The 12,841-nt window shown below is 38.8% G+C and overlaps 1 protein-coding gene across 2 annotated transcripts in view; it reads left to right on the plus strand.

Moving 5' to 3' along the window:
• Positions 1–11,698, plus strand: part of fam49a (family with sequence similarity 49 member A) — a 41,578-nt gene extending 29,880 nt beyond the window's left edge. Inside the window, exons 3-12 of one of the 2 annotated variants that reach the window (XM_042503112.1) lie at positions 3,589–3,668; positions 6,312–6,433; positions 6,729–6,834; positions 7,276–7,412; positions 7,559–7,636; positions 8,022–8,138; positions 8,961–9,040; positions 10,129–10,255; positions 10,425–10,495; positions 10,916–11,698. In XM_042503112.1, the coding sequence (XP_042359046.1) occupies positions 3,599–3,668; positions 6,312–6,433; positions 6,729–6,834; positions 7,276–7,412; positions 7,559–7,636; positions 8,022–8,138; positions 8,961–9,040; positions 10,129–10,255; positions 10,425–10,495; positions 10,916–10,979 (972 nt within the window). In that variant the 5' untranslated portion in view covers positions 3,589–3,598 and the 3' untranslated portion in view covers positions 10,980–11,698. Of the gene's footprint in view, positions 1–3,588; positions 3,669–3,987; positions 4,068–6,311; positions 6,434–6,728; positions 6,835–7,275; positions 7,413–7,558; positions 7,637–8,021; positions 8,139–8,960; positions 9,041–10,128; positions 10,256–10,424; positions 10,496–10,915 lie in introns of both variants that reach the window. The other variant, XM_042503111.1, reaches the window with a different exon arrangement.
• Positions 11,699–12,841: the final 1,143 nt, after the last annotated feature.

A 12,841-nucleotide genomic window follows, 5' to 3' on the forward strand; every position in this document is an offset into this window, starting at 1 on the left:
AACATGTCCAAAGCTCAATATTGATGTTTAAGCAACCTTTTGTTATGGTTGTACATTTCCATGTTTGATCTTTATCCCTTTTCCTCGTTGAGCATTACATACACAATATGTGACATGTTCTGACTTTTTCAGTGTTTTAATGCATTGGACATGTTCTCTATATTCTTTGTATCTTAACAAAGAGACTGAGCTAAAACAAAAAATCTATGGTGGCCTATGACTTTTGCACAGTACTGTAAAATCTGAGCATATGCCCGGTTTTATTCTGTCTGTCACGTCAGACAAAAACAAATCTTATGATGTCACTATCAGCGTTCCTCTGGAGCTTGTGTTTGTTTCATTTCCGTTTCTTGAGAGATGAGAAATAGTAAAGCTGGTTTGTTTACCCCAGGGAGGAAATAGAGCTCACACATATCTGTTAGTGAAGTTAACTGTCACCGAATATTTTCAGATCATGAATGTACAAACAAAATTACATGACTTGCTTTAAATTCTGGTCAGTTTTATTGTTCATTAGGTTTCTGGGCTGCGGAGTATTCTTTTTGATTATGGCTTTTCATACCTTTCCTTGTTATCTGTTATCTATTGTTGCCATTATTCACAGTGTAGAAACATGTCAGGATGTTGCCTTGGTGTATCTTACATTTTGTCAGTGGAAAAGTGGTGAACTTCATTTTCTGTGTCCCCTAGTCCTCATGAGATCCGGAGGTAAATCTGTTTTGGTTTAAGTGTTGCTCTGAATCATTGTTTTATTCATGAACACTCGCCTTAGCATACCAGAATGTAATGCAGCTACATTTTTAGTGACATCACTGCAATCACAGACACTCCCCAGTGTTCACAAACGAGTTGGCTCGCAAGCTATGTTAATGGGCACACACACACACACACACACACACACACACACACTCACACACACACCTATGACTCAAAGCCATAACTTTGTTCTCTGGATGTTGTTAAAGAGAATCTGGTGCCGTGTTGGAAATGATAAATTAATGATATCCAACAGTGTAACTGTACAGGATTTTCCTTAAGGCATTGCTTAAAAGCTTAAAAACAATGATTTTTTTTCCCCTGACACATCCTCTAAAATGTATGGAAATGCCCTAAATAAAAAAAAATGGGAAACCAAGAATTGTATTAGTTTCCCTGGACCTTTTATTGTCACATGGTCTGAAGAAACACCCCCTTTAGGTGTTGTTGAGAAGTCCTCGGATAGTTGTTTCTGACAGAACTGGCTGTGTTAGTGTTTACTGGTACCTGAAGGCGAGAGTTTGGCTGGAGATAAAGGCAAGCGAGTCTGCTAAGGAACTTGTTGTAGCCTCAGGTCACGGTTGGTCTAGAAAATCAAGACTGCAGAGGGTTCCAGCACATGTACCAACATGACATCATTTCAGTGCAACTATAAACCCTGTTAGTGAAACGTAAACGTGAACCAGTACTGCCCTCTGCTGGTACAACTGTTTATTTAAACAGCAGATTTAACCATAACTGCATGAATTTCATGAGACACATTATAAGATTCATGATGTCTCTGCGGGAACTGTCCTCAGACTGTCGCTCGTATTTATGAATTTATGAGTGCATTTATGAGTGCAAGATGAGAAATGCGGGGCGTGATTGGAAATAGCCGACGGCTCGCTGGAGGCTGTGCAGGGAAAAGCAGTGTGATTATCATGTGCACACTGCAGCACAGTGTCTCTTTTGTTGTCGCTTCACACCATGACTTGTGAAGTCCACAAGAGGTTGGACCTCTGAGTGTGAGAAGATAAGACTGTGTCCTCAGAGTTTCTTTGTGCAGTATGAAACTGCAGCTTCGTATTCCTCACAGACTATACAAACGATATGTTTTTCAAGACTCTGTAAGACTCATTTTCTTAGACTTCAAATTCAGAATACTTTTGTTTCCCATTCTATGTGAATGTAGCGTCTCCTAAAATCTTTTGAACCCAGCACGGCTATACTATTTCGATTAGCATCCCCATGATGAGCTGTGACATTCTCCCTTTTACTTCAACCATGGCCTCATATTATGCCACTGCAAGTTTAAGGCCTGCTGTGATTACAGAGTTTGTGTGCACCCTCCATGGCTGAGGGGGGGAGACGTTTGGCTGGAAATTGCTACTTACCTACTGCCTTTTGCGTCTAATAAAACCTTTATAGAGTAACGGCCAGTTAGGACGATGTCCCCGTGTAGAAAGGCTGGAATTCAAAAGAACAGAGAAATAGGTTCAGAACCTTAGGAGTTTTATCCAACAATTTTTGGAGGAGTTTTTTCTTTCTCAGCCTCTCTTCTGACAGAATTCAGGAAACACACATAACATGTGCACAGTGTGAGGGCAAAGTAGTTTTTGACCAAAAGAAAATTTGCAGTGTGTGTGTGAATTTCTGTAACTACACACAATATATTAACAACAACAAAAACAAGTTGTTTCCCTTTGATTTTAATTCTTGTGAGACTAGATTAGTGTAAAATATGATGGCATTGACTTAAGACTTGTTAGGAGTTCAAACAAGTCAAGTAAGCAGTTAGTTGATTTGACAGAAAAATAATCAGCAAACATCTATGGTTTAAGTCTTTGTTGAAAAACATATATCCCTAAAGTTATGTTTCCAGATTCTCTATACTACATTGTGTGGAGTCAATATCGTTGGGTTTTGAAGTGTTGGCCAGACAAAACAAGACATCTGAAGGAATCAAATTGGGCTCTGGGAACTTGTGATGGCAAATTTTCAGTATTTTCTGAGAATTTTATTGACCAAACAAACGATCCATTTATTAAGAAAATAATCTGGAAATAACTGTAAGTTCAGCCCTAGCCCTGTGTTGTACGTCGCTTTGGATAAAAGCGTCTGCTAAATGAAATTGTAGAATTGTAGAAATTTTACATTTTAAAAAAAAATATATATTTATTTTTTTGTAAAATCCTATTTTAGTACAACTTTGACTTTCATCTAGAAATGTTACTGGCTTTTTTGTGCAAAATAAATACACTTAATGAGTCCCCTAATATTCACTGCTGCTTCACAATTGAATTCTGCCTGAATAAATCAGTCTCAGTATCCATACAGACATTTAGCATCTAAAAACAAAACACAAACAGCAAATGAAAGCCTCAACTGTCATTGACACCCATTTGAAAGTCCCTAAAAAATCCATGCTTGGTGCAGCAGCAGAAGTGGCTGAAATGAGAACCGTGCCGATTCGGGTAGCCAATCATCGACTACTATGAAACAAAAAACTTAAGATGCCTGTGATGAATATGGAGATGGCTGAATGCTTTGGCGTGCCGTTTGCTTTGCTACAAATGTCTTCATGTCGTGTCAGAAAGTTAATAAACATCCGGATTAGCTACATTTAACTGGGCTTAAATGTTAACTATTTAATTAAAAAACAAACAAAAAAACAGTCAGAAATGAGAACCTCTGTTGGATTAAGTCATTCTTGGGGTGATGGCTTTTTTTCAGTTCAAAGTCTTTGTTAAAGTGTCTTATATCATGTACACAGCTGACTCCATATTGAAAAATATCTGTATTGATGTCTTTGTTGCTGTCTGTTTTTCACTCATGTATTCTGACCATCAGGTTTGCTGGAATGGGTAACCTGCTAAAAGTCCTAACAAGGGATATAGAGAACTATCCACACTTTTTCCTGGACTTTGAAAGTAAGTCTGTCGGAGGAGCGGAACAAAGGGAGAAAAGGTGGATGGAGAGAGAGATGTGGGGAGGGGGGCGGGAGGTGTAACCGGCTCAGCCGTTTCCTTTCTGTCAGCAGGTCTCTGCTCCCGATGACGAAGCCACGAAGGAGTCTGCTCATGCTCCTCTCTTTTTTTCTCCTTCGCTTTCTCCCCTCATGACCTCCTGCTCCTTCAGCTCTGATCTGACATTTCTCCCGTCTTTCTTTAAATAACTTATTGATGACTTCTTAACATCACGTGTACTTTTCTTCCTTTCTTTTCTCTTTCTTTTTTTTCTCTCTTGCAGAAACCAAATGGGGAATCTGTTAAAAGTGCTCACTTGCACAGAGCTTGAACAGGGGCCAAACTTTTTCCTTGACTTTGAAAGTGAGCTCAGCTTATACCTGTCTCTCTGCAAGGCCACCCCCTCCTCCTCTCTCTCCCTTTTCATCCCTAATTCATTTTTCCTTTAACCTCTGTTTAGCTGCTCTCACGGGTCAGGGGTCAGCCTATTCAACTATTGAATTGTCAACCTTCATTCTTTGCATTTATTAGAATTCATGATTAATTTCAGTATGCTTTTGAAATCCATTCATGCCATGGCAAGTAGAAGAAGAATGGAGCTGACCCTTGACCTTTGCTGTCTGCTTTTACTCACTTTTCTGCATGAATCTCCTTGTATGTGCACTCATGTGATCTCTGTATATGTGACATAATGTAATTACTAACACTTTAATATTATTATTAGGTCTGTTATTTAGTGTATTATGCAGCACTTTGTCTATATTTAGTCTTGTTTCTCTTCCTGCATAATCCTCTCATCTGTAGTTATTTCATTATATAGTTAGTGTTCTTTTAATATATGATTGCTGCAGTAAAATATGAAATTAACTACATTGCTGCTTTGATTCCTAATGCTCACATGAAATAGAGGAATTGTTTCATTTCTAACATAGCGAATAAATCTGCTTTGGCTTTTTTCTTAAACCTCCTACAGGAAAAAAAAACACAATACGCCTCCACAGTGGCATTTCAGCCACTCTCACAATGTAGCCAACCTCGGGCTTTGTTTATTCAGCAAAGAGGAAATGATGGGAGTGGAAGGGTTTTTGAAATGCAAAGCAGACCCCGGACAGAGTTTTAATGTCACAGATGCTCTATATTTAGAGCCCTTCTTCTCTCTGTGGTCATGATGGCTAAACCTTGTTACCCCGAGAAACTGCAGAAACCTTGCGATTATTTACGGTATTTTAGACCATGCATTGACCAAAATATTAAAATGTGTCCTGAACACCAAAGCAAACTAAGCTAATGGGAGATAAATGGCTTCTGTAGAACATTGCATGTAACTGATGGTGTTAGCGAGACACATTCAGTGTTTTGTTGTTGTCACCATGCAGGAAATATGAAACAGAAGAGTCGCCTCGTCTGTAGGTTGCAGGCATAGCAGAGTGCAGCAAAATTCTGTTTAGATAAATCATTAATTCAGTTCAGTAAAATGGCGAGTCTTGTGATACAGACTTCTAAAACACCTGTTGATTATTGGCACATGAACCAGGTTCTACCGTAGCTCAGTGTCAGCCGCAGAGCTTGCTTTGGATTAGACTGTCCTGTAAACACGCTGAAAAAGATTTCACTGCAGTAGAGCACTTTTGAGTTTTCAGCACATACTTTTTACCTCCATGCTAATTCTTTTACAGTCAGCCTTCCTCTGAAATTCACTCTGAATTCAGATTTATTTTATTTTATTTATTTTTTATTTTCGTGTTAATAGAGGAACGTGACCACTTTGAGTTTCATGATGCAGTAAATGTATCCAGATCCAGTGTATTTAGTTACACAGGTTTAACTACATTAGGGGTCTTGATTATGAAAGTGGTACGTAACCCTTCAGTCTACAGTTGAGTGCTTTTACTGTTTTATATTCAAATCTAGTGTTATCAGTGTAGTTGACACACAATGTTGTGAGTGGGCTTTGGCGGTATCAAGGTGTTGAGGTATCCAGGATGTTTAGAAACCCAGAGGGTCAAAAACACAGACGCTCCTCTTTCTGTTAAACTGATTCGGAGATGCTGTATCAAATTGAAAACACCGCTCTGGATGCCCGAGGCAGCACATTTTGGGGACTGGCTGTTGATGGACTCCTGAAGAATTGCTGTATGTGCTGAAAGCTTAAAGTGTTGTGCTGAAGTGAAATAATGCTTCTAGCTTTGACCCAAACACGGTTCATTCAGCTGAATGTTTTTGTGCTCATCCATCATCATCACAATGAGCAAACTCTGATGAGTTACTTTTTAGTGACAAAAACAATCAGCACACATGTTCCCCCACTGAGTGTACCATCCGTATTAAAAAACACTGTTGCTATTATTCAATTAAAGCTCTTTCACATCAAGTTCCAGCGTGAAATTTAGACTGAAAAGTTAAATATAGATTTTAAATCTGCAAATACAGAAATGGCTCATTGGTTCTTGATGTGAAAAGGCATAAATGATCAGTTTTGAAAGGTGACATTGACTACTACAGCAGCTTAGCTAACTATTCTCCTCTGCTGTATGTGTGTGTGTTTGTATGTGTGTGCTCGCATGTGTGTATGTACACATGCATTTGTGCGTGTGCTTTGTGTGTTAGATGCACAGCCGACAGAAGGAGAGCGTGAGGTGTGGAACCAGGTGAACGCGGTCCTCCAGGACTCTGAGAACATCCTGTCTGGCCTGCAGGCGTACAAAGGAGCCGGCCAGGAGATCAGAGATGTAAGGAACACAAAAATACACACAAAACCAACTTTACCCCAGCACACAAACACACCTTTTTCTCATTAAACAACACCCAGTAAAAGAGCCATACGATACACACGTCTCTCCGCGACAAAGCTGAACTGTTTGTAGCAGAGAGGAGGACAGAATACTGAAATCACGTCAGGTTTTACTCAAATGCACAATAAATAAGTGAGATCTTGTGGGACAGTTGTGGTGCATGATGTTTATCTTTATTATGGCCCTAATCATGAATGATTTCTTTTGTGTTGTGCCTTTTTTTTCTTTCCAGGCAATTCAAAACCCTAATGACTTCATGCTGCAGGAGCGAGCCTGGAACTCAGTCTGCCCGCTGGTCATCAAACTCAAGAAATTCTACAGTTTCTCTCTCAGACTAGGTATGATGGTCACGATGTGGAGCAAAATGTTGTTATCTTCTTTGTATCTCCAGTGGCAGGAATATTTCATTTCTTTTTGTCACAGGTCATGTCACAATCAAAGCTTTTCAATTTTATTGAGTAACTTTCTTAGTTAAGGTAAAGGTCAAGTAGAATCCTTATCTTATTTTTAATTGACTTCCATCAATCAGGTGGTCTTTAAATTAATAATGTTTGATCAAATTTAAAGTTGTGATGTAATACAAGTGGTATCGTGAAAGTCTGTGGTGAGGAATGGCAAAATGAGTTTCAAATGACTTGCCTTGACAGGTCTTTGCTTCTTTTCTGTCAAAACTGTGCGTTCCCACATAAATTCTGTATTGGAATCAAAATAGGTTTTTAGGTGTGGCAGAAACTTGACACATACGCAGCAGCTGACATTTCGTCTGCGTGTGTCTGCAGAGGAGGCTTTGCAGAGTTTGCTGGAGTCCCTGACATGTCCGCCCTTCACACCCACTCAGCACCTGGAGCGAGAGCAGGCGCTGGCCAAACAGTTTGCTGAGATCCTCCACTTCACTCTGCGCTTTGATGAGCTCAAGGTCTGCTGCTCGACCCTTTAACACACACTCACGCAGTTTCACTCTCTCTGCCCCCGTAAATGCACTCTGTCACAGAACAGGACACTTGAAGTGCTGGCTGAATGTATTTCTTTACACGTTTTAACCGTTTTCTTGTTTTCCTTCAGATGAGAATTCCTGCCATCCAGAATGACTTCAGCTACTACAGAAGAACCATCAGCCGAAACCGGATAAACAACATGAACGTGAGTTGTCCTGAAGCTGTTATTATTAGTTTAGATCTAAGTTAGCTGGCACCAGGCTGACAGCTGTTTTTATTCTCTTAAATCCACAGATTTATATCTTACAGTCTTTGATATTTCAATACATAGTATGTGCAGAGCAGGGAGGAAACAACCTTAGAGTGACACAAGAAAAGATGGCTGGATTCACCGTCTTAAATTAATGTGTGTTTTATGTCAGATAAGAAACCTGAAATAGGCCAGACTTGATCACTTTTACAGTAATAATAACAGAGTTATGATCACTGTATGATGAGGAAGATGCTGATGCATGGTAAATGGAAAAAACAAGTAAAAATGAAACCTCCTACGCTGACACCTGTTGTTTATCTGTGTTTATCACCCACAGTTGGATATTGAGAGTGAAGTCAACAACGAGATGGCCAACAGGATGTCTCTGTTCTACGCTGAGGCTACGCCCATGCTGAAAACACTCAGCAACGCAACCACAAACTTCGTGACAGAGGTGAGAGTGCCGACACTGCATCACTTGCATCACTAGCCGTGTTTCCATCAATGCATTTTTGTATCGCGTTAAAAAAAAGCTTTGTGGAAACCACTGAATACTTTAAAACTTCCACAACTGCACAAACAAACTCTATTAACTCGCTTAAGGTGGTTTTTGCCTTTGTCAAAAAAGACTAGATGCAAAAAATGGAATATGGAAACACCTTTGCTGAATAAATTCCAACATAGCAAACAGTTGTTTCCACTGTTGGCCATGAAAAAACAATAATAACTTACTCCATTTTCCACTCAGAGATGTGTTAGATCACCGAGGAGACTTGTTTTGTTTCCAGTTTGCAACCCCTACTTCCTCCACTCTGTTCAGTGTCATATCAGAGCCATGCGTAGAGCGAAGCCTAAACCTCCAACTTCTGATGAAACTACGCTACACTTCACTGCATTTCTATTTTACATTTCAAAAGTTTGCATAGATTTTACCAGACAGTTGAATAGAAACACAACTGCTGTTGTTACAATTGTGAACAGGACAAACGAGCCAAACAGTAATTGTTTTCGGTCATACTCACGGGACACTTGCATTTGTTGCATCCACTGTCATCATGCTGTGGCTCTAACAGCGGGGCTGTGCTCTTACAGTTGTATTACACTCTGCATATTTGGATGAAAAACTCCAAAAATGCAATGTGGATTTGCACATTTTTTTTTTGTTATTTCCTGTTTTGTGTCAAAAAGTACATCATTATTTTGTACCATAATTTGAATAATCAAAGGAATCAATAGACGTTGATTGTTTTGTGTGTTTTGTTTGCGTCACGTGTAGAACAAGACTCTTCCACTGGAGAACACAACAGATTGTCTCAGCACCATGGCCAGCGTCTGTAAAGTCATGCTGGAGACACCGTGAGTCAGCAGGCTTTTCCACACACACACACACACACACACACACACACACACACAGGAGATTTGTGTTTGTTACAGCAGGCATTTCATTTTTTTAATATAATTTCTTGCGTGGTAGGTTGGAAGTAATAGCAGAGACTTCTTTGACCTAAAGCATGCAGAGCTGTTCATCAGTCAGAGACCCCTCATTCACTTTTTTTTGTTTTGTTTTGGTTTTTATTGTTAGTGTGCAGCATACTTCTGAAGACATTTCAGTCCCTAAATTTAGCCACAGAGTGAGCGCTCCTTGTTTTGGCTCTGCTCTTCGGTGCAGGTTGCTGTGAGCACGGAGGCAGCGGTCTGGAGGGAGAGAGGCTTTTCTCACTCATTCTCCGAGATGACGCTATCTTCTGCGTTTTGCTTAGAAGTGGAGAACTTAAAGCTCACAGCAGCTTCACATGGAACCGTCTCTGGTTTTTGTTTGATATCTACTGTCCACATTTCCATCCATCGTTAGCTTACTTAGCTTGTTTACTATACTATGCGTGAATGTCACTGTCACACTAAACCCCATTTAAACTCTCAAACTTTACACGGAAAAAAGGGATAAATAGTTGAATATTCATGTTGAACCACCTCATCTGATCAGGTTCAGCCCTAATAGCATGAAAAGTTGGTTCAATTACATGTCTATGTCTGTCTTTTTTTCTATTTTTCTTATCCCTAACTTATTTCCCTCCCCTGTACTGTGAGCATTGCCAACCCGGAAAAAATTCCTTGTTCCTTATTTGTTGAACTTTTTGTTGAACCTTGTTTGTTGGCCAATAAACGTGATTCTGATTCTGATTCTGATTCTGATTGAATTGAACACCTTGAGACTCAGAAAACAGTCCTCGAATGTACAAGTAAAGAAAATATGATGGGTATAAGTATACAGGTACAGCTCAGTCTTTCACACTCTGTCTTTGATCATGTGCACGTTCTGATCCGGGGCGCAGCAGCAAATCATTCATGGTTTTGGAGCAGATCGAGTATTCAAAGAGCTATCCTGATCCTGATCCTGATCTGTTCCCCCTCTAATCCTCCTCCCTCTCTTTCTGTGTATTTAGGGAATATTCGAGTCGTTTCAGCAGCGAGGACACGCTCTTGTTTTGCATGAGGGTCATGGTCGGAGTCATTATCCTTTATGATCATGTTCACCCCAATGGCGCCTTCAACAAGTCCTCCAAGATAGACGTAAGACACACACATACAAACACACACACACACACACACACACACACACACACACACACACACACACACACACCTGTACAAGACTTAAGCTATGTAGCGGCCTCACTGGATCATGGATCTCATTTGTAATGAGTTGTTTTGCTCTCTGACTCTGTTCATGTCTTCTCAGATGAAGGGCTGCATAAAAGTCCTGAAGGACCAGCCGGCAGACAACGTAGAAGGCCTGCTGAATGCCCTCAAGTAGGTTCACTTTGGACTGTGAAGGAGTATTTCTGTATTTCTGTGTCGGTCGGTCAGAAAAGGATCTCTTTGAGCTTTTCCAGAATCGTTCAATACACTTTTGTTTCTTGGAGGAGCCTTTAAACACGTTAAAGCTGCAGTTATTTTACACAGTCGCCAACGTTTTTAGGCTCATCACAGCATCAGCAATGTTAAAATTTCTTCCACTCGACATGTTGTCACTCTTCATGACTGCTGCTGCACAGAACAATCGTGTTATTCTTTAATTACACTATGCTTTTTGAAACATTACACTCCCTTTACATTAAATTTAGATTTCTTCATGTGTGCACAGGTTTAATTTAGTGCTGATGGGTACCACTGATCTTCTCATCATACAAAGTCCCACTTATGTACACTGAAATGTTTGTTTGTCCTCAGATTCACCACAAAACACCTGAACGACGAGTCCACTCCGAAGAACATCCGGACGATGCTCCAGTAACGTTCGTTCTTTTTTTATATAAACAGATATGAAGAGGATCAATGCTCTGACCTCAGTAAGATGTAAATGTTTACATTATTTAAAAAGACTCGGTGTTAATACTTGTGTGTATTTGCATAGTCATTCCCTCCAAGCTATTGAAACCTTCAGAACATGTACCTTCTACTTTGAAAAAAAACAAAATGAAATCACATCACATGAATTGCCTCTACTGTTCAAGCTGTCAAAGCACAAGTGACGGAAACCTTCAGCCTTATGTATCTGAGCTTTGCAAGCAGCACTTGGAAAAAATGTTCTTGAACGAATCTCCTCAATCTTTTATTTGACAATGGAATAAGTGTAGTGTACAGCTTTTATTCGAATTCAACTTGGTTTTTGAAGCTAAACAAATCTTTCTTTGAACGTTTTAAATTGTGACAGGTTCTCGTTGATATCACAGTGGCGGATTTTGTGTCAGCATGTATGAAACAAGTGAAGTTTTTTCATTCTTTTGATCTACAAAGAATGAGATGTAAGGACAGAATATGAACTCAATCAATGTTGTGTTGCAGTGAAGGGCTGAATATTGACAGCAGATAAGGGATTGATTGGTTCGATGTAAGTATTGCTAAAAGCTTTAGGGTGTGTTCTCTTTTTATAGTCCACTGTTGTATTTGTCTTTTTTTTAACTCCAGTCTTGTGCAACTGTTGAAATAAATCCACTGTGAACAAGAAACTTACTTCGCACATCCAGTAAGATCCAGTATGTCAAGGTTTGCTTTAAATTAACGGGTTTAACTGATTGAAAAGGCAGCGATAATGAAACACAAAAAATCAGATCAACCCACCAAATATTTTATTTAATATTTTTGTAGCAATGCTCTGAATTAAAGTTGCATTTTTTTGCCAGTGTTTTAAATTACTTACTTTGTGGCTTTTGTGTTAAACTAAAAATACATTTCTCTTGGAAGAAAAAACATATTTAATTCTAAATAAATTACATGTGCTTCTTAACTGAGCAAATTTTCAGGAAGAACTTTTTTTTTTTTGCCTTAAAAATTTACTGTGGAAGACCATCTCTGCCAATGTAATGAAAAAAAGATCCTGTAAGAAATTAAAAATAGAAACTTTCTATAATTAAATAGTATCTCAAAATAATGGGTAACTTTCTCAAAGTAATGAGGTATTATTTCAAAACAATAAAGTAGCATTTAAAAAATGGAAAACTCTCAAAATCACAAGGTAGTATCTCAAAGTAATGAGTTAGTGTCTCAAAACAATGAGGTAGTATTTCAAAATAATGAGGTAATATTTAAAAATGGGAAGCTTTCTCAAAGTCATATCTCAAAATGAGTTAGTGTCTCAAAATAATGAGGTAGTATTTCAAAAATGGAAGACTTTCTCAAAATCATAAGGTCAAGATAAGGTCTCAAAATAATGTGTTAGTGTCTCAAAACAATGAGGTAGTATCTCAAAAATATGAGGTAGTTTGTTTTTTTAATGGGAAACTTTCTCAAAATCATGAGGCAGCATCTAGAAAATGGGAAAGTTTATCAAAATATTCACTTAATATCAAAATGATGAGAAACTTTCTAAAAAAAAAAAAAAAAAGCAACCTTCTCAAGATAACGAGGTATTGTATTGCAAAAAATGAGAAACAATACGAAGTCATTTTGGGAAACTAATTATTTTGAGATGAGTAAGTCGTTTTTGTGAAAAACCAAGTAATTTTAAGAAAGTTTCTTGTTTCAGGAATGTCTCTTGTCCATATCAAACTACATCATACTACAAAGTGAATGACTTTCAAAACTGAGTCTGTTTGCCTTCACATTTTGGGAATAGGATCATTTTCACTGATCACAGCCGATATGAGAGTCTATCGT

This window comes from Plectropomus leopardus, chromosome 16, assembly GCF_008729295.1.
Source record: "Plectropomus leopardus isolate mb chromosome 16, YSFRI_Pleo_2.0, whole genome shotgun sequence".
In the NCBI taxonomy this organism is placed as follows: Eukaryota; Metazoa; Chordata; class Actinopteri; order Perciformes; family Serranidae; genus Plectropomus; species Plectropomus leopardus.